The following is a 22,241-nucleotide window of genomic DNA, read 5'->3' as shown; positions in this document are numbered from 1 at the left end:
GTCCAAATAAATATGAGCATTTTTCATACAGTTCCCACATTATTTTATCATAAGGAATGTCAGTTTTATTTCACTGGCATGTAATTTTGCTTGTTTCCAGATAAATTACAGGTCATTTCTTAAATCAAGCAATTGTTCCGCCAGTAGAATAAGATCCTTTTGGTTAACAAAATGAGTAGAACTTTTTAAACAAGTAAAAATAACCTTATAATATTACTGTAAAAATCTGAGGATAACACATACTACAGCTCTGGTAAAAAAATGAGACCACTTAAAAATTATGAGTTTCTTTGATTTTACCTAATTAAAACCTCTGGAATATAATCAAGACCAAGGTGAATGATCACAAGCCATCAAACCAGATTGAACTGCTTGATGTTTTGCACCAGGAGTAAAGGCATAAAGTTATCCAAAAGCAGTGTGTAAGACTGGTGGAGGAGAACATGATGCCAAGATGCATGGAAACTGTGATTAAAAACCAAAACCAGGGTTATTCCACCAAATATTGATTTCTGATCTCAAAAAAAATTATGAATATGAATTGTGAAAGTTTTGCATCTTTTTTGTTATTTCAGCCATTTCTCATTTTCTGCAAATAAATGCTTTAAATGACAACATTTTTATTTGATATTGGGCAGAAATGCTGTCTGTAGTTTATATAATAAAACAAAAATGTTAATTTTACTCAAACATAAACCTATAAACAGCAAAATCTGAGAAACTGATTTAGAAACTAAAGTGGTCTCTTAATTTTTCCAGAGCTGTATATGTATATAGACACAATAAAGAGAATTTCTCTTGCTAAGATACAGTAGATGATTTCTTGCTGTGCAGATGTGAGCACGAGTGTCCCCAATTAATTAGTCCCAGCAGAAGCTCCTCTGCTTTCTCGCGCTGTGTTTACGATAAAGCCATCGCGCTGCTCCGTCACCATGTCAACAAGGAGCAGGAGCAGTGCGATGATATTTTTTGCGCGCGAGCCATATCTATACACACACAATTATTCTTCATATAAAAGCTGCCGGCAGCAGTGAAACTAGTATTAGCAGGAAGGTGGGAGGAAAGTGTGATGGAGGTGTGTGTGTCTATATATGTGTGTGTGTGTGTGTGTGTGTGTGTGTGAGTGTGTCAGGTTTTGTGGTGAGGCATTCCGTGGGTGGGCTGCTGAATCCAGCTGGCTGGAGTGGGCTGGAGTGCTACAAAGCCACGTCTCTCTCTCTCTTTCTCTCTCTTTCTCTCTCTCTCTATTTCTCTTTTTCTCTCTTGCTCTCTCTCTCTCTCTCTCTCTCTCTTCGTCACCAACACACACACACACACATACATAGACCACACAAACACACACACACACACACACACACACACATATCCACAGTGCCGAGACCCCCTCTCTCTTCTCACTGATTCTGGTTTTGGGTGTTGACTTTGCTAAAGCTTCACACTTGTGTTGGAGGCCAGAAAGCTGAAGTGTGTGTCACTTCTCTTCACTTCACTGCAGCCTGTTTAAGCAGGGTGAGATCATTTATACACCTGAGATCTCTGGGACTTAACTTATTTATTTGGGCATTTATTTTTCTGGGGTTTTTTTTGTACTTTATTTAGGTTTTAAGGAGTGTTTTGAGCGGATTGTGGCTTGGAAAGTGGACTTTTTTGGCTTTAGATTAGAAAAAAATAGGAGGAAATGTAGAATATGAAGAAGAAAGAAATGAGAGGTTGAGAAAAGTGGATTCTTTCAGCAAGTGTTTGAAATATTTTCTTTATTTCTTTTTCCTTTTGAAGGAGAATTGTGCCAGAGTCTTGCTGGTGCGGGGAGCCAGCAAGGACGTGAAGAACCACCGCGGGCAAACTCCCTTCCAGGTACGTGCAGCGCTCTCACACACACACACACACACACTTACACGCACATATACTGTACTGCAGCATCCTTGCTGATCCAGCACTGTTGCATCTTATTAGTAGCCCTATCTTTACTGCCGTTAAACTGCAGGGAGCTTCCCTGTGGTGTGCTTTGCTCGAGGTATCTCATAAAGTCTTTTCGAGAGCGTCTTTCTCTTTCCAAAGCTCAAGTCTTTGACCTGCACGCTTCAGCGCTAAGCTCTGACGCTCTGACCTTTCGTGCATGCCCAGTTTTAGTTGGAGCGCTTCAAAAATTAAGCAATTTTTCATATTAAAATGCATTAAAAAGCAAGAATTAACACAGATTTGATCCATATTTAACATAGTGCTCTTAATTCATGAAGGAAATTCAGCGTGCAGAATAAGCAGCAGAAACAGCCATTATGTAAGAATGCACTCGAGTGTGCTGAATGAGCTGGAGAGTGGGACCGCTAATCTGTTAATGGTTCAAAAGGTTTTAAAAATAGAAAGTATGACTTAAAAGACTTAAGTGTACAAACTGTTTCAGTTTTGTTTATTTTATTTTTTTCATTTACTTAATTAGACTCTTGTACCACTTAACTAAATTAGTAAATGAATTATTTTTGTTTCCACAATATCTGTTCTGATCTGCGCTGATTATGAAGCATAGCGTACTGCTATATGTAATAACTTGGTGATTTCTTAGTATACAAGCTAATCTAGAGCTAAAAATAAATATTGGTCATGTTTCTTAGAACTCAACATTCAATATAAAGACATGAGTTCAATGCATGAAAGCCAATATCACTAATTATGTTTCTCTACTTTCTCTACTGGAACTTTCAATGCATAATCAAAGTAATGAATTTGCTTGCATTTGGGTCAATCAGTTGACCCCTACACTTAGCCGAACTAAAAACTGATACTAAATCTTAAAACTAAGGAATTGGTTCCAAACTTCTCTCTTTTAAAGATTTAAGATTTCTGAATATTCTTGTTTGTAATGTTCTTTGTACTGTAAAAGCATAAAAATGTATAATAATTCATTTGAAACCATCAGGTTTTTTTTTATTTATTTATCTTACTTGAGCCACAGCCAATGCTGCGGTGGTTGGAGGCTGAAGGGTGTGGTGGATGTCATGGTTGCTATGGTTGAGTAATGGAGGATCTACAGTGAATATGGTGGTTGAGCTTTAGATATCAGAGAGGCTGAGGAAAGTGAAGGGACACCAGTAGGATGTGCATAGAGAAGATGTGGGTGTTAGTGGGCGCATAGGGCTTTCAGAATTTGCTAGTTTTCAGTATCTAAGTGTGTTTTTTGCACTGGAACACAGTGAGCTGTTTGCATGGAGATGTTCATTTACCATATTTAATAGCCTTTAATTTTCTCAATTTTGACAGTGGTGTAAAAACTGTTGGGTTTTGTTTCGCCGTTAACCTCAACAACAGTGCATTTTACAATCCAGTGCGCCTTATCTATGAAGTTTCTCCAGCACTAAGGCTGGAGCAGTATTAGCATTAGCCACTAACCTCAGCGCTAGCTCTTTCGCCATTCAGAGGTATATTAGAGAGTATATTGGAGTGAAATGAACCGCTAGCTGATAGTGCCCTGGCTTACCAGAACACTCAGGGTTCCTCAGTGTAGCGCTATCGGGCGGTGTTTACTACTGCTAAGCGCTGCTAACTGCAGCTAGCACTGCTGCTAACCGCACTGCTGCTAACTGCGCTGTTATATTGTAAAATATTGTAAATATGAGCTTACTGTAAATAAACGGAAGCACTTTACTCTCCCAAATAAGCAGTTTTCACAAAAGAGAAATGGTGACACCCTTGTTCCTTACTATTGTTGCTTAAAATGCACCTTATATCTGGTGTGCCTTATGTTTGAAAACAGACCAGAAATTAGACATTCATTGACAGTGCACCATATGATATGGTGCCTGTATTAGTCTGTAAGCAAATAAAGCTGAGCATTATTTTACTTCTCGTATTTTTTTCCTCTTAATACTGTACTTAAACAAGATATACAATGAAAATTAATAGAAAAATTAAGCTTCTGATTTTGTAAAAATTAAACACTTTATTACATTACATTACATTACATTTGGCAGACACTATTGTCCAAAGCGACTTACAATAGTGAAGTACATAAAGTAATAGAAGTTAAAGGTAAAAAACATTTTTAGATAGGACCTAAAGGAGGTCTAATGGGATAATGGAATAGAGGAGTAGAGGAGGGGAAGAAGGAAATGAGGTTAGAAGTAGTTAGTTAGTTAGAGGTGTTAGGAGAGTAAGTGATCTTTGAAGAGCTCTGTCTTCAGCAGTTTATTAAAGATATATACATTGCTAAAATAAGGCCCAACGAGTTACAAATACAGGGTAGTGGGGGAAAAAACACAGTAAGCACCAATAGTTTTATAAGGAGTTTTAAGAGGTTTAACAGTTATATTGCCTTTTATTTAAACATTGGCTTATGCTGCCAAGTTTCTCTTTGCACTCCTTACTACTGACATTTTATTTTGTAAAAGATTATTTAAGCATGTGTACAGTCGCAGTTTAATATCTCATTGTAAATGTCAACTTCACGCCCACTGCTTACCCACACTGTTTCCCGAGCCGTGTTGCCAGTAAAGATTAACTCACAGTCTTTCTCCACAAAACTGCAATATTAGACTTCACATTATACAGGCTTCAGATCAGGCAGGGCAGGTGCAGAGAGGACGAGAGAGTGCACATTAAGAGCTGTTTAAGTGAAACATGCTCTGACTTTCTGCTGCTCTCCACCCAGAGTGCAGAAAGCTCCACGGCTCTGTGCAACTTCAGCTTAGCTGTGGTTTAACTGTAGAAGAAAAGCAAAGCGTTCATAATAGCACTGTGTGGAGGCGCTTGAATACTCTGTTAACGGTTCTAGGGAACATGGGAACATGGAGTTTGAGAGAACAGCACAAGAGTACTGAACAGACTGGAGAATGCACACAGGAGTAGGGCTGCAACGAATCATTATTTTAGTAGTTGACTTAGGGGTGGGCGATATGGCTCTAAAATAATATCACGATATTTTAGGGTATTTTTGCGATAACGATATACTTGGCGATATAGGAAAACTAAAATAATGTATTCATTTCAGGAATATAGTATAATAGTATAACAGAATAATCATAATGTGGTAAAATAAATACTATAGCATAAAATAATATAATGCAGCAAAAAATATTGCAGAATATTTAGTGCATTCATATAAACTGCAAACTAAAACAATTATACAATAAATACACCTAAAGCTTCACAGTAAATTATAGACTAGTTTTAAGACAGAACAGCCCTATTATCACGATATGGATTTTTAATATCATGATATTTCTGTCACGATATATTGTATACGATATAATATTGCCCACCCCTAAGTTGACTAATCTGCCAATTTTTTTTTTCAGATTAATTGATTAGTCACAATTATTTTTGCCATGTCCTCCAGTTGTGCTTCCTATTGGTGAGGGATATGATCCTATTAATGTTTTACTACAATTTGACATCTAAACTTTTAGGCTCTAGACCGATTTTGCAGTACAAGGAATATAATTTCACTTAAAAAAAGAAAAAAAAATCTGAAAAAAAAGTCCTATGTTAAAAGGCCCTAAACCTAAGAACTTGTTTGTGCTACCCTTGAAGACACAAACTGCAATCCATCATTTACAATAAATGGCAACAAGTCTTTCCAAGGAATTTTGTTTCACTCTTCTTTACAGAATAATTCTTAATTCAGCCTCATTGGAGGGTTTTTCAAGCATAAACAGCCTGTTTAAGATCATGCCACAGCATCTCAATCAGACTTCGACTAGTCCACTCCAAAACCTTCATTTATTATTATTTTTTTATCCATTCAGATGTGGACTACCTGGTGTTCTTTGTATCATTGTCCTGCTGCAAACCCAAGTAAGCCTGAGCTTAAGAGCTGGCCCTATTATTTTAACATATGGCCAGATTAGTTTGAATTGCGTTTCTCCCATAAAAGAATTAAACCATTATTTTAGAAACTTTTTCTGAATGTTTAATTATCTTTTTCTGAATTTACAGTTTGTTTGATAATCTGAGAAATGTAAAAATGACAAAAAAGCAAAAACACAATAAATTATTACTTTTTAATGTCACTGTATATTAATTTTGTGAGACTCTAGGTCACCTAAATATGTCTTTAATGTAAATATTAACATAATTTATATATTTCTTTGAATTTACCATGTTTTGATCAGAAATTTAATTCATTTTTGAGAAAGTTATTTTTAATAATTTTAATAATTGTAATAATTTACTGACAGGGATATTAAAGGGCTTAATGACAATTTACATAAATAAATAATAAAAAAAAAAACATTACGTTATTTTATTATTGATGTTATTTATTGATTTATTTATTAGTATTAGTTATTTTATTATTAACATTTTCCTTTGTACTCTGCGCTTCTATTCTTCTTTAACCCGAAACCTTGGCCAGTCACGTGATCATGGATTTTTTTTTTTTTTTTTTTTGGCCAAAAATACTTTTGCTGATTGGCTGAAACACAATCAGGTTGAGTTAAGATCAATACACTCTTTAATAACATATAGTTACACAAATGTGCTCTACCAAGATTGAGAAGAGGTTAGAGGGTTAAGGACATAATGTGATGACATTAAAATTAGTTAAAGTGAGAGAGGCCTTCAGTTGCTTTGAAGTTACCCTGGGGTCCTTTGAGACCTCACCAATTATTATATGCCTTGCTCTTGGAGTGATCTTTGTTGGTAAACCACTTCTGGGGAGGGTAACATTGGTCTTGTCTAACTATGAGTAGTGGAAACTTTATTGAAGCGGGAGCATATCATTTGGGTAAATAACTGAGTAAAATCACAGAAAAACAATGGAAATAATCACATTAATGCACATCTCCATATTAAACTAATCTAGTTCAAGTAGGGCTTGACTCTTACAGATATAATTACATATCAAAATCAGTGAGCAAACACACCCCCAATTATGAAAACACACTTTTTCCAATATTAATACTGTACTGAAAGACAAAGCAATTATCTAACCAGTACTTTAATTACATTATGCTTGGATCCTTAAATTGCCATTTTTAAAAAAAATACCGTTACCAAGGTAATAAATATAAGATATCTGAGCTTTTTACGCACAGAGATTAAAAATGTGTTAAAATGTGCATAACTGACAAAATATGTGAAATTTATTTTTGAAAATGCATGTTTTTTTTTAACAGATCAAATATTTAGCCTTTGCTCTCTCACACAAGAAGATGTTTTTAAAAGAAAAACGCCTTCTTATTTAGGTCATTGTAAAAGTCTTTTTCACTGTTCTGCGATTAGATGTCACTTTTAAATGCCATGCTGGATCAAAATGTCCAAATTGTCCTGACCTTTAACAATGCATTTGATTTGAGTCTGGTGATGAATAATTAAATTGAGAAATATTCCTGCCTCTCGTTTATAGGTTTGAAGACTCACTCTGCTTATAGGCCATTGTGTCTAGACTATGATCATTCATTGCAGAATCCTGTAAATGGTCTTTTTTTTCAGCTGATAAGGTCCAATCTGAGTTGTTCTGTGTGATTCTGAATGGCCTTTTGTTGACCCGAGGCTCCACTGCCTCTATTTACAGTATAAGCATGTGCAAGTATGCATGCTTTGCATAATGTGAACATGTATTAATATTTCACGGATTGTCATGTTAGGCTTGTTTAAACTCTGACTGTTGATTCATTTTCACCAGTGATTGTTCTCTCCAGTCTTAGCCTATCAGCTTTAAACTGACCTCCCCATCTCCAGGCATATATGTAGGAGTTAGAGGGTTTATGTAATGTACACATCGGCTGCGCTGCCACTGCTGTATTGTTTAATGCCCCGTATTATTCATCTCACACTGCTTAAATTATATTTCACACTTCAGTAGCCGCTTGATTACAGCTCTTTTGAGGCTCCCGGACTGATACGCTATATTCAGCCCGGTTAAAGTAGCCTTTTTCCAGCCAGGAATGACTGCACACCATGACCCCAATTAAGAAATGATGCCAAAATACACGTACAATTACCTTTTTAATCTTCAGGGGACTTTAAATTAGCGTAAATGGCAGGTTTTGTATATTAAAATTAGTGGATGGACCTAAGGCCATTGGGTTAACTAGGGTAATGTTTTTGCTACCGCTAATGTGGGAAATAGGAATGCCTGTAGGGCTTTTAAAACTAATCAGTTAACAGTAATTAATCTCTTTAGCCAAATATAATACATACTAATTTGTAGGGATTCACCAATGTGGGAATTTTGGATTGAGGCCGATATCCAATGTATTTTACACAAGTATTGTATTTGACGGCCTGTAAGGCACACTGGATAATAAGGTGCACTATCAATAAACTTCTATTTTCTGGTCTGAATTATAAAGCACATATTTAACTCGGTGAACCAGGCCGATATTAACTAGTGATTTGTCCCACGCAGCTTGTTTTAACATGGTAAACACACAGGCTACAGTCCGATATACTCACCTTTGAACAGCAAAAGTGCTAGCGCTGTGGTTAGCGGCTAATGCTAATGCTGCTCCAGCAGTGCTACCTGGGGTTAGCAGCATGCTACAGGCCGATAATACTCACCTCTGAATGACCAAAGAGCTAGCGCTAAGCATGATTTAAAGCTAATGCTAATGCTGATCCAGCAGTGCTTGCCAGGGTTAGCAGCAGGCTACAGGCCGATAATACTCACCTCTGAATGACCAAAGAGCTAGCGCTAAGCATGGTTAGTGGCTAATGCTAAGACTTTTCTTAAAAACTAATTATCCAATGATTTGTCAGTATAATTGAAATGACTATTTATCAAATACTGATAGTGACAGGTCGCAATACTTTTAGAACATAGAATTATACGTTTTTTTTATTTTATATTTTATTTTACCAAATGAAAAACCATTGGATGATCACAAGCCATCAAACCAAGCTGAACTGCTTGCATTTTTGCACCAAGAGTGGCATAAAGTTATACAAAAGCAGTGTGTAAGACTGGTGGAGGAGAACATGATGCCAAGATGCATGAAAACTGTGATTAAAATCCAGGGTTATTCCAGTAAATATTGATTTCTGAACCCTTAAAGCTTTATGAATATGAACTTGTTTTCTTTGCATTATTTAAGGTTTGAAAGCAACGTACGTTTTTCATCGTTTTGACAATTTCTCATATTCTGCAAATAAATGCACTAAATAACAATATTTGTTTTCATAACTTGAGAGAAATGTTGTACATAGTTTATAGAATAAAACAACAATGTTCTTTTTACTCAAACATAAACCTATAAATAGCAAAATTAGAGAAACTAATTCTAAAACTGAAATTGTCTCTTCATTTTCCCAGAGCTTTATATGTGTATGTGTAAGAGAACTTGACAAAGATAAAGATATCTTTCTAAAGCAGTGGTTAAGCGAGCTGGATTCCATGTAGAGATGTTTTTTTTTTATGTTACATCAGTGTTTAGCCACTGTAGAGACCCCAGCAGTGTTGCGTAAGATTGGTCACAGTGTGCTTGCTGGGGTCTGGTTGCATGTTTGTTGACTCAGACACTCTTTCACAGCATTTAACACCCACTCCTTTTTTTATTTAGATTTTGTTTTGTAAAAAAAAAAAACAAGGAGTTTGGTTTTGTGTGTCACATGATTAACACTTATGCTGGTGAGACATTGCATCACTTTTAATTTCAGGCTAAATTAGGAATGGAAAGCGTTTTGAGAAAGTCTGGAATGTCTGCTGAAGGAATAGCTGAATGGATCCTAATTACGTGTGCTCTCTTTGTTCTCTGAAGGTGGCCATAATTGCAGGGAACTTTGAGCTGGCAGAGTTCATAAAGAACCACAAAGACACTGATATTGGTAAGTCAGAACAGCTTGCTTTTGTTCATGAATACCATTACTCAGCTCCTTTTATTCCTGCCTGTCAATTTCATAGGACTTATAGCGAACAAATGTTGTGTTTCACTAGGGGCATTTTCACACTTATCCCAAATAAATGATTTCACACTAAAATAATATCTATCCAAGTTTCCTTTATGTAAAAAAAAAAAGCAAAAAAAATGCAAAAAAATGCAAAAAAAAAAAAAATAATATATATATATATATATATATATATATATATATATATATATATATATATATATATATATATATATATATATAAATATATATAATAACACGTTGTTCCAAATGAATTGCGTGCATTAATGCTTTAAAGTTGACAGCCCTAATAATATCATAATATTTTTACAATTATAATATATATATTTTTTTATATATATTATAAAAAAAATTTATAACAATATAAGCATACGTGCTGAGATATGGGCTACACCTATTTCGCACCCTCGACCGATTCTGAGCTCCTTTGGGGGAGAGGCCCATTAATGCTGGTTTATTTTCACACACAAGAACTCCATTCAAACTGCGGATTTATTGTGATCGCAAACTCCATGCATTACTTTCGTGCATGGAGTTTCACAAAGACTTGTTTTCTGAGGCACAAAGTAAAAAAAAAAAAATCTTGTCCCAAATAAGTAATTCCACACTATAATAATATCTAGTGGTGTCAATCAATAAAAAAAAATTAACCCGAATAATCCCAACAGTGTTCTGTGATTAACTGTGATTAATCACACTTGCTCTTCTTAAGATGCAAGTTTTTATAGTGGATATTTAAATGTAAATCAAAGAATGAATGTAAGAAAAGTAAAATGCAATTATATTTATATTAATGGTATCAATTAAAATGCCAGTATATACTTGTATTTTGAGGGGAGATAAAACCAACGTGTGGCGCTGGAATAGAGAATGCAGGATAAATTGAATAGAGGATTTTTTTTTTTTATTGTAAGCATGCGCACCAGCAGCATGGGGGCGGGGCAGATTATGACGGGCGTTGGGGTCAAACTTGGTGGTGTAATTAATTTGCGTAAATAAATAATGATACTGATTCTAAATTAATCACATGCATTAAGGCTTTAACATTGACAGCCCTAATAATATCACAATATTTTTACAATTATGATGCAGGCTTTTTTTATCATAAAAAATTATAACAATATAAGCATACATGCTACCATGTGGGCTACACCTGTTTCACACCCTGGACCAAATTTGAGCTCGTTTGGGCAAAGTACTTATTATCACTGATTTGTTTTCAAGTACAATAACTCTTTCCGAACTGCGGATTATTTGTAATCACAAATTCCATGCGTTGAATAGTTTCACAAAGACTTGTTTTCTGAGGCACAAAGAGCCTGTTTTCAGCCTTTTATTACTTTGCTTAGATACAAACCCTCCAGAGGCAAGCAACAGCACTTTTAGGATATGTGGCATTTGACCATGCAGGCGCATATCCAAACAAGAAGGCGTTCTTATATGAGAAGATTTTTATCCATGCCGGCCAGCTTGAGATGTGTTTTTCACCATTCTATTAGTACACAAACTTACTCCACAAATCTGCTTATTACAGTAATCCCGCTTCCACTTAGAAATAGAAGGAACACACATTATCGTTCGGAACAGTCACATTACAAAATGAACCAACCATGCGACCCCCACATGTGGCAGCAGGAGAGGATAGCTTCCACACCTATAACAGTCCGCCACCTATAACAGAGTTGGCTTTAAAAAAGAACCCTAAAATATTGATTTCTAGGGGAACCAGAGATGCTCTGATGCTCTGGACTACTCCTGGACTCAAAAACAGCTTTCACGTTTAACCAAACCAAGCTAACCAAATGTTCTAAATGTTCTTATTTAAGGATCAAGTGAACTCAACCCCTGTGTGGTGTTCGGGTCTGTGGGACCCGTTTTCATTTTTCATCAAATGATACTAAAAATTTTTTTTTTCTAACTCAAACTCATTGGCATTGGCTCATTTTTTGTGAAAAACATATATCAAAACACATTTTCAATAAACACACACTGTACACCCCCCCCCCCCCAACCATTTATATTACATACAGTATGTTTGACCAAGGGCTAATAAACATTGCTTCATTTGTAAATTTGAAACTAAACTAATTTTCTACTCATATCTTGAGTTAAATTCATTTTCTTTTAAATTTTATTAAAAAACTAATAAAAAAGAGTAGCACTTTTTGAAAGAAATGTAACATAAGAAAGGTAAAGGGCAAATATTAACCATGTAAGCTGTTTATATTGCTTGCAATTTAGGTGAAGCAAGCATGTGTAAAGCATTTTAATGTAAAATTGCTTAATTTTGCTGAATTAAATACAAGTAACAAAGTAAACGAGTAACAAAAATATGAACACCACACAAGGGTTAAAGAGTGTAACAAAGAACATTATATTGTTTAGGCAGACTTTTTTTCAGGCATTTATGGACTAAAGCACATAAACACTTAGTCAGCAGTTTTCTTGGGAATACCTGTACACCTATACATTATTCATACAATTAAACTAATCAGCCTATCATATGTTCAGTCAATATTCAGCTTCAGGTAATGTTCATGTCAACTATTAGAATGGGACATTTTGAGTGTTGGATGATTGTTGATTTCGCATGTTTCTAAAACTGGTGATCCTTGGATTTTCAGCATCAATATACGATAATAGTTTGAATGCATAGAAAATAGAAAATAATAGAAAATGCATCCAAAGAGTGGGAGTTCTGCATATAAAAAAGTGCCTTGTTGAAGTGAGAAGTAATAGTGAATGGACAGACTGGTTAGAGCTGACAGAAAGGCTACAGTAACTTACATAGATGGATACTCTGTACAGTTGTGGTGAGCAGATGAGCTACTGTCAGCCAAGAACAGAAAGCTGAGGCTGCAGTGGACATAGGCTGGAGAAATGGAGCCTGGTCTGATGAATCTCAATTAAAGCTCAGAATTATTATTACACAGATAGTAGGGTCAGAATTTGGCAACCACAAACTAAATCCATGGACCCAACCTTTCGTATGTGTTAACAGTAAAGACTACTGGAGGTGGGGTAATAGTGTGGACATGTTTTCTTGAAATAGCTTGAGCTATTAATACCAATCACCATTGGTCATCACTTGAAAAATCCTGGTTTCATGAACTAGCCTCATCTGAATTCTGATTTGAATTCTGTAGATCACCTTTGAGATGTGGTAGAACAGGAGAAATTTGCGACATGAGAGTGCTCCAGATAATTCTGCTGCAACTACATGATGCAACAATGTCAACACTGGCCAGAATCTCAGAGGAACATGTCCAACATCTCATGGAATTCATGTCACAAAGAATGAAGGCTTTTCTTTTTTGAGAGCAAAGAGATGCGGTACCCTGCATTTGTTCCAAATAAAAAGTGATGCAGTGTATTCTGTAACAAAGATAACAGAGCCTTAATAAGACCTATTTTTCATCTTTGCTTCCGCACAGGGTTTTATACTGTATATCTTTAGCTTGTTTAACTTACTCTTGCTGACTTATGCTTCCCTGTCTGAAGATTGTTTCATTTGATTAATCTTTGCCATTTATATGTCTGATAAATTGCGCGCGACCCTCAGATCTAGACGGCGTGTACTTTGTCTGTGTCTGCGCCTCCAATAAAGCGCATGATTATGCATAATTAGTTTAATGTTTAGGTTTTAATGAGATGATGAATAATTACTCTTGGACGACACTTTAAAATCCACATAACCCATAACACATGTAGCAGATGTCATCTTTAATTTACCGGGAGTAAAACGCACCAGCATATTTTTCTGACAGCCTCAGCCGCCTGCTGAGGAATTTACCCCAGATTGAACATGCTCGTTTCAGCTAATAGAACGCATAATCAACTCCCTTATTAATTCAAGAGGGAGCATAACAAATTGAATTAATCATTAGGCATCATTAGACACTCTGGAATGTGGGAAATGAGACTTCCACACCGGATAAACATCTCTTCAAGGACTTTTCACCTTAAACAAGGCTGTATATGTAGCCATGCTAGACCTTATATGGTTTATTAGGCATCTCTGGACCTGTATCTCTGTAAAGCTGCTTTCTAACAGTTTATTTTCGTAACAGGGACCATGACATGGCTTGGCTTAACGTCAATAGGGAATAGCCTGACTGGTTCTAGCTGACAGAAACACTGTGGAAACTCAGATAAACACTCTGTACAAAGAAGCATCTCAGAATAAACAACACCTAAACAACAGCAGAAGACCATGTCAGCTGTCCACTGCCTGTCCTTAAAGCTTCTTCCAGTGCTGTGGAGGGCATTGATCATCTAACACCTGGCCATAAGGGGTCTGCCCAGTGCCATCGAGGGTACTGGCTGTCTAAAGCCTGGGTTTAAGCGCCTACCAAGTGTCTAAATCCTAAAAAAATCACAATTCTGCCATCTAAATAACACCTAGTTCTATAAAGAACATTGATCTTCCACTGGCTGCCCTCAAGGTTCTGTTCAGTGCTGTGGAAAGTTCTGGCTGTCTGATGAGCAACACATTCAACCTAGAGGTAGATAAACTACAACAGCAACCACAAGACCACAAGACCACATCAACCATTAATTGCCTGCCCTCAAGTCCTGCTTTTAGGGGGTGCCTGGTTCTATGGAGAACACTGAAGTTCCACTGCCTGCCTGCCAGACTCTGCCCAAATCTGTGTAGACCACTGGCCTTTAACTGTCTGTACAAAGAAGCATCACAGATTGTTCAAACTTGAGGTGGATGGCATGCAAAAGCATCCACTGTCTGCCTTCTAGACTATGTCCAGTGCTGTGAAAAAGCGTTGGCTATCTAACAACTGCTATTAAGTGTCTGCTGTTAGGGGTCGTCTTGTTCTGTGAAGCCCTCAGTGGTTGTAAGAGTACACTTGTGAACAACCACTGTAGGTATTAGCAGCCATTGCTCTCCACAGAACTGGATGGAGCCCTCAGGACAGGCAGTGGTCAGCCGTTCAGAATATGGCACCATCAGCTCAAATCCATACAGCCAACCTGCCTCGTGTCAACAGCCGCGCTGGTGTAGGTGGTGTTATAGTGTGAGGAATGTTTTTCTTGCACACTTTGCTGAGAAGCTGCTTTCTGACAGTTCCTTTTGTAACAGCCGCCAAACGAATAACATTGACATGACTTGGCTCGGCTAGTGGTGACATATGACAGGACATATGACAGGACGGAGAAAGGATGCCTTGCCTGCTGCATAATAGAGATGCACAAAGCTTTTCCATCTTTTTCATTAATGTAAGCAGACTCTGTTTTAAAGGTTGATAAGGACTCGCTTCAGCCTTTGCTGTGAAATTAAAGATATTAACCCTTTCATGCATAGTGTCCACTACAGTGGACGCATATTTAAACGCATTTAAAAAACAAACGATTTACAATACATACTCCAAACCACCAGAGTGCTTTCTTCAAACCCACTCTTTATTGTGTAAAATATAAATGTTTTAATCAATATTCTCAAAATTGAGATATTGCGTCAGAAATCCAAGATGGCGACCAACAGTGAAAATTACACTATGACCTCTGGCATATCGGTCAAATCTTTTTATTCTGCAAGAAATATGCAGGTATATATTTTTTTTCTTATTAAGAATGAAGTAAGGAACAATTTTATGAAAGTTTAATCAAAATTGGTAATGTAGTTTTTTGGTGCTGTGTCAAAATGTAACTGTCCACTATAGTGGACGTCATGCACCAATGGTATTATTTAGATTATAAGGACATTGAGTAAATTGGCTAAATTAGCTCTAATTATTGTTATTTTTATATATTATTAATATTATAATACTGTTATAGATATTGTATTATTATTATATTATAATTTTGTAGTATTATTATACATATTATATGTATATATGTATTAGTATTATATATTATTATATGTATCATTATGGAAATATTATTATAAACTAATGTGTTAATTGTAAGTATGCTATAATTTATATTATTTACGATATATTCCATCATAACAATATAACAATAGTAAACTACTGGTAAGAATAGGGTAAAATAAAGGTAAAATCTAGATTAAACATCATAATGAAATTTCTCCAACTGCTTGCCTGAGCAATGAGAAGTATGTTTTTTTTTTTAATTAAATTACTTTTTAAATTATGTATATATGCTAATTTCCTATTTAATGTCTGCACATCTCCACAATGGGACAGACTGGATTTTATTTTTGTTATTACTTAGTATATTTTAAAGTTTGAGTGTACGAGTGAGTGTATGTATGGTAGCATGTTCAGTTCTGTTGCATTGTTATTCAATGCATGAGTTTAATAAGCTATTTTCTTCAAATGTGTTGATGCGACCAGACCCTTGATACTTTTATCTAAGCTGTTTTTACATTGAAGCTTTTGCATAAGAATAGTTCCCATAATATATTGTTTATTTGAGCTATAAACATGAAATAGAACATTTTCTACTAAATCGCATTTTATTCCGTTAGTGCATGGTGTCCACTACAGTGGACAGTTGTGTATCTCCGACAGAATAAATAATAATAATAATATAAAAAAAACTTACTATGTGTTTTAGGTCTTTCTTGTGAGTAAAAAAATACATAGAAAAAAAATCCACATCAGTGATTTAATAATTAATGCATGAAAGGGTTAAAAAAGGGTTTATTCTGCTTTTGTTGGAGTTACTGTCTCTACTGTCCAGGGAAAGCTTTGTTCTAGATTTTGGAGCACCATCATTCTAGAGAATGCAGTTCTACCTGTCTCACCCTGTTCTGGTATCAAACATGGTGCTAGTAACTTTTTGGTATCTGCACCAGAAAGTCCTGTTTTATTGGTAGTAAATCTCTACAGGGACTGAAATGTAAGCTGTATGTTTGTGTGTGTGTGTTTACACAGCTGTGTCAGCAATTGGTGCAACTTAAAGTACTTAAAGTGATTTTTTCAAAAATTGTCAGTGCTCCTAATAATCCGGTGCGCTTTATGTATGAATTTTACCAGTCAGGTTGTAAGGAGCAATAAAGCCACTCCACTGAAGTGCAGCTTTATACAGAAGTTCCAGTTTAGTTTCTCCAGCACCAAGACTGGAGCAGCATTAGCATTTGGTGCTGACAGCGCTAAACGCTAGCTCTTTCGCTAGCTCTAGCTCTTTCAAAAGTGAGTATTATTGGCCTGTAGCCTACCCCGGCTAGCACTGCTGGAGCAGCATTAGCATGATCGGATTGTAGTCTGCACGTTTACTATTTTAAAACAAGCTATGTGGGACGAACCGGTAGCTAATATCGCCCTGGGTTACCGAAACACTAAGTGCTGTCGGGTGTGGCTAGCACTAGCGATTAGCTGCTAATGCTGCTGCTCCCAGCCTTAGTGGAAATTTGGAAATCTAAGCTTATTGTTAATAAATGGAAGTGCTTGCCATCAAGCTGCCAGCATTCAGAGGGAGCAAAATTGGCCCTTCTCCCTCCGGATGGGTAGATGGCACTCTCTCCTTACATCACTAAAGGTTGATGTCCACAGCACAGGGCGTCTGTGAGCTGATGTATCAGAACCGAGTCGCTGTGCTTTCCTTCAAGTGCGCTGTCATGCAAATCGGTAATGCTAAAAAGAAGCGGTGGCTGACTTCACATGTATCGGATGAGTCATGTGATAGTTTTCACCCTCCTGGTGTGTTGGGCCATCACTAGTGATAGGGAGTCCTAATGAGTGGGTTGCGTATTTGGCTGTGCAAAATTGGGGAGAAAATGAGAAAAATTTTAAAAATAAAATGATATAAAAATAAATAAATAAACAGAAGTGCTTTACCCACCCAATTAAACAATTTTCAGGAGAGAAATCTGTGTAGATTAACATTCAGTGCTTGTTTGACTTTAAAAGTAAATGTTTTTTTTTTTTTTTTTTTAAGAATTAAAATTAATTACAGTTTTGTTTGCTTAGCTTAGTTTTACTTAACTTAGTTATCCCACCACCACCACCACCCAATGGCGAGACCTACTAAATTAGAAATAAAACATGGTGGTACCCCTGTTCCTTATTAGTGTCGCATAATATGCTTTATAATTCGTTGCACCTTATGTATGAAAATAGACCAAAAAATAGATATTTATTAATAGTAAACCCTATGATTCGGTGCGCCCTAAAGTGTGAAAAATTACAAAGGGTGTCTACATACATTTGGCCATTTAGCATATGATGCACCTCCTCCCTGAGCTCAGCCTATAGATGCGTTCCTCAGCTGAGCCCGAATGCACATCTAGAGAGAGGGAGAGAGCGGCACTCTGTGGATCTGACCTACATAAGCTTTCAGACTGTTCGGGAAAAAGGCTCACGCACATACACACACACACACACACTCAATATGAACACTATTGGTACAATTTAATCGCTCTTATTTAGGGCAAAATCTCAGCTCCTGTACTGGAATATATTTGGGTTCAGAATATATTAGAAGTGTCACATTTCTTGACAAGTTTTTTTTTTTTTTTGCCTCCCAGTCAGCTGTCCTGTTTTTATTTTTTTCTCCTGCCTAGTCCTTTCTCTTATGACATGTAATACACAAACGCTTGCACCGCTAGCCTGACTGATGACTTATAAACAGCAACACTGATGTACTGGTTTTAAGACCTTTGCAGGAAGCAGATGCTTATTTAAGCCTTGGTGATGTCACTGTTGGACTTTTTCCACATACATTTCACAGTTTTATTGTACTGATGGTGTTTAAAGGAGAAATCAGTAAGAAATGAGAGCGAGTGAGAGTTGTGTACCCCGCCCACCCCTTTACATACGCAAAGCTCACTCGGGTTGCCAAGCTGAACCTAAACAAATGAGTGAAAGACATGTTTAATAACTTCTACCATGGCAATCAACATTATAAAGCAGCTCTTGTGGATTTTATATAACCTTATCCATAGGTAGCCAGCTAGCTTTATGTGCCGCTAGTTGCATTATCACTGTCGCTTTAAGATGCTATTTCAGGATCAGGATCAGTTTGATACAAGATACCATTCATTCTTCTTTTTTAACCTCTGATATCAGATCCATCCAGCATTTTCTGCTGATGTTGTTCATGTACTGATTTCCTTATACCAGATTTAGTTTGTGTGGTTTTCAGCTATCTCAAAACAATACATGTCCGGACATTTGTAGACATCTTCTAATGTATCATCTTTCTGAAATCAAGGGTATTCTCAAGAACACTGTCCTTTCTTTTGCTGCAGCCTCGACTCTGATGTTGAAACATTTGCTGTGAGAACTAAATTGCATTCAGCCATTTATGAGTCCTATTGAGGTCAGGTATTGAGGTTAGATGATTAGTTATGGATCCCAAAGGTATTGAAAACAGCTCCATCACTTCAGAGAACACTGCGTTCCCCATTATGCTGCACGTAGGATTTCATCAAAATAAAAATTAGCTAAAAATATAAAAAAAGGCCAAAATGCAACTTAAACTTTAAAGTTTTAATGTTGTATCATTTTTATGACAATTTTACTTGTTAGTTTGTCGGGTGATCTTAATTAAAGAATACCTAGGCAATTAGTCATGTACAGGTTGTTCCAAATCTCTAAGCAAGTCAGTCGTTGTGCAGTGTGGGAAGGAAGAAATATTTTTTAAATATCTGAAGATAAAAAAAACAACATAGAACAGAGCAAGATCTTGAAAAACACATGAAACCAATTGAAATTTCAGAAAAGTAAAACTTCACTAACTGTAAAAATTGTGAGTGATTTAGAGCACATACAAATTTGACCAGACAATAGTACATTAAGAAAAGTGCAACAGATAAAAACAAAATGTATTTTATTTTAAAATTTATGAATCTGCCAAAATTTAGTTTCAAAGAATTTCTGCACACTTTCTGTAAATCCTATAAACTTTATTTCACTTCTCAAATATCACTGTGTTCATCTGCTATATGATATATTTAACTGACATTGCTGATTTGACCAGTGATTTATTATTTTTATATGATTTATTTATTTATTTATTTATTTATTTATAAAGGAACATTATGACCATTATCAGGGGTGCCCAAACTTTTTCATACCACTGTACATAAAAACAGTTGTGTTCACTAATCATGTCATGGCTGGACAGGACTCAGACACTCACGGATAAAAAAAACTGGTTTTATTAAATAAAACAGAGAATACAGGGGTAGTCAATACAAGCAGGGTCAACACCGGTAAACAGTGGCCAGATAGGAAAAACATACCAAAAATGGAGGACAGTCCAGAGATCATACACAGGAAGGCAAAAACCGAGAACAGGCCAAAAATCAGAGTAGTAGAAAACAGTCCAGGTCGTATACGAATAATCCAATAACTAAGGTGCAGGCAAAAATCAGAGTCGATAGCAAAACAATCCAGAGGTAAAACACGGAGAAAAAAATACAGGCAAGAAATAACGCTTTTGTAATGCTGGTGAACCAAACAATTATTCGGCACGTGTGTATGTGAAAGGGCTTTATATACTGTGGGTAATCAGCACTCAGGACTTCCTGGAGGTGTCATGTGTGAGGTCATGTGTGTGGTGCGTTCTGGGTAGTGTAGTTTGCAGACTGGAAATCACAGGCAGAGCTCAGTGTGGGAGAAACAGGAGCACTTTCAGCATCAGACGTGACAAATCAATTCTGTGCTACACTGGAATTTCAGACCAATAACTGTAGAAAGAGATGGATGATATGGTTCAATTCCATTTTTGTCTATAAATAAAAAGCCAAATTTTTCAATGCAAATGCCATATTGTCAGGTTTGTAACCAAGATTTGGGCTCAGACTCATTTTGGGCTCTACTCTTATGGTAGACCCGCCCGGTTCTCCCAGACCGAACATCTCAGACCACCTTCATTGAGTTCACAGCACAGCCTAAATAATCAATAGCAGCCTTCACCTGCAGTGTCCAGAGAGCAGTGTGAGGGAGGGTTATGGGTCTAGCTCAAGGACCCAGCAGTGGCAGATTGTCAATCCCTGGTGTTAAACCCACAGTCCTGTCGTCAGTAACCTGGTGCTCTAACCACTGAGCCAGCGCTGCGTGGAATGATACATCGCTCAGCATTGCATGATGATGAGCGTTTTTTTTCTGGGCGCTGTCTGAGATGCAGGTTTGAAGCTGCTGTGTGCAGTTCTTTGTCAAAGTGCTGCTGGCTTGAGGTGTGTGGTGTTGAAGACCTGGTGTTATTCTGCCTCATCGCCTTCTCTCCAGCTGTCACCTTTGGCTGTCACCTTCCACATGAAAATGCAGCACCACCATCAACACTCTGCTCTCAGTCGCCAAAAGCACCTCCAACTTTCTCCCCTCTCTGGTCGGCCTGTCACGAGCATGAAAGTTCAGCTGAGGATTAATTGCCATATAAATAGTTGTAACTAACAACAACAGAACTCGGGAGTCTTGTTTTGTTTGTTGTATTCAGCTGTTCCAGTAAAAGCCTAAACAACCAATTTGCCATATAAGCTGTCTTGCTGTCTAGCTGCTGTTGCATAAACCTGTGAACCCTTGTTATTTGAGCTTCAGTCTGAGAAAGACCAATTATTTAGAATCTGTGATGAGGGCAGTGGTGGTTTAGCGGTTAGAGCACCAGGTTATTGATGACAGGGTTGGTTTGATTCCCAGGTTTAACAAGATGCCACTGTTGAGCCCTTTAGCAACACTGCAAAAAAACTAAATCTTACCAAGTATAATTATCTTATTTCAAGGAAATGAATCTTTTTTTTTTTTTTTTTTACAATGCTTAGTAAGACTTTGTGTCTTTCTAAGCATTGTAAGTGTTTGATTGATGCCCTTATTAAGTCTTATTTAGAAATGTTATTTTAGGTAGTTTGAACTAATAATAAGCACAAAAAAATCACCAGTCAAAGTTATTCTGATCCTTGTGTTCAAAGTTAAAACACAAAATAAGGGATTTTTGATTTAAGTCTTACTTCACTAATTTCGAGACTTTGTGATTGCTTATTTTAAGAAATCTTACAAAGAAAAATTTGCTCACCTCATTGGCAGATTTTTACAGGTTATGAATAATCTAAACATCTCCATCTCAGATGGTTGTAAATCTATCAAGGATGAACACCGTGTGCTGAATTATTAAATGTATTAATCAGAAGTGTTAAATAACTTTTTTACTCTGTTTGTGGTCAAGCGTTGCTCGTCCAACAGCTTCATAAAATCCAGTAGTGTTGGTGGTTGCAGGGGTTAGATTTCCAGCTGAGCCTAATGAGGTGGCAGTGTGAACAGTAGGTACAGTATCTGTGTGTGTGTGTGTATGTGTGTTTAGTGTTTTTCTCCAAGGCCTTCTCTCTCGCAGTGTCTTAGCTCACTCTTACACCATCGTGGTTTTAATGATCTGTTTCTGAGGACAGCCTCAGCTTAACGTCACCGGGTTTTGCTCTTTTGCCACATTCATGCCACACTAAGCCCATACCAGCAGCCTTCCACACTTTAGTATGTAAATGAGTG

The 22,241-nt window shown here is 36.7% G+C and overlaps 1 protein-coding gene across 1 annotated transcript in view; it reads left to right on the top strand.

Annotated features, from left to right (window-relative positions):
* shank2b (SH3 and multiple ankyrin repeat domains 2b) overlaps positions 1-22,241 on the top strand; it is a 204,809-nt gene that overhangs the window by 66,895 nt on the left and 115,673 nt on the right. The window contains exons 11-12 of the mRNA XM_022683849.2: positions 1,777-1,854; positions 9,693-9,759. Coding sequence (XP_022539570.2) covers positions 1,777-1,854; positions 9,693-9,759 — 145 coding nt within the window. The remainder of the gene's footprint in view (positions 1-1,776; positions 1,855-9,692; positions 9,760-22,241) is intronic.

This window comes from Astyanax mexicanus, chromosome 10 (genome assembly GCF_023375975.1).
Source record: "Astyanax mexicanus isolate ESR-SI-001 chromosome 10, AstMex3_surface, whole genome shotgun sequence".
Classification (NCBI taxonomy): Eukaryota; Metazoa; Chordata; class Actinopteri; order Characiformes; family Acestrorhamphidae; genus Astyanax; species Astyanax mexicanus.
The sequence above is the reverse complement of the archived record's forward strand: the minus strand, read 5'-3'. Positions and strand labels throughout refer to the sequence as shown.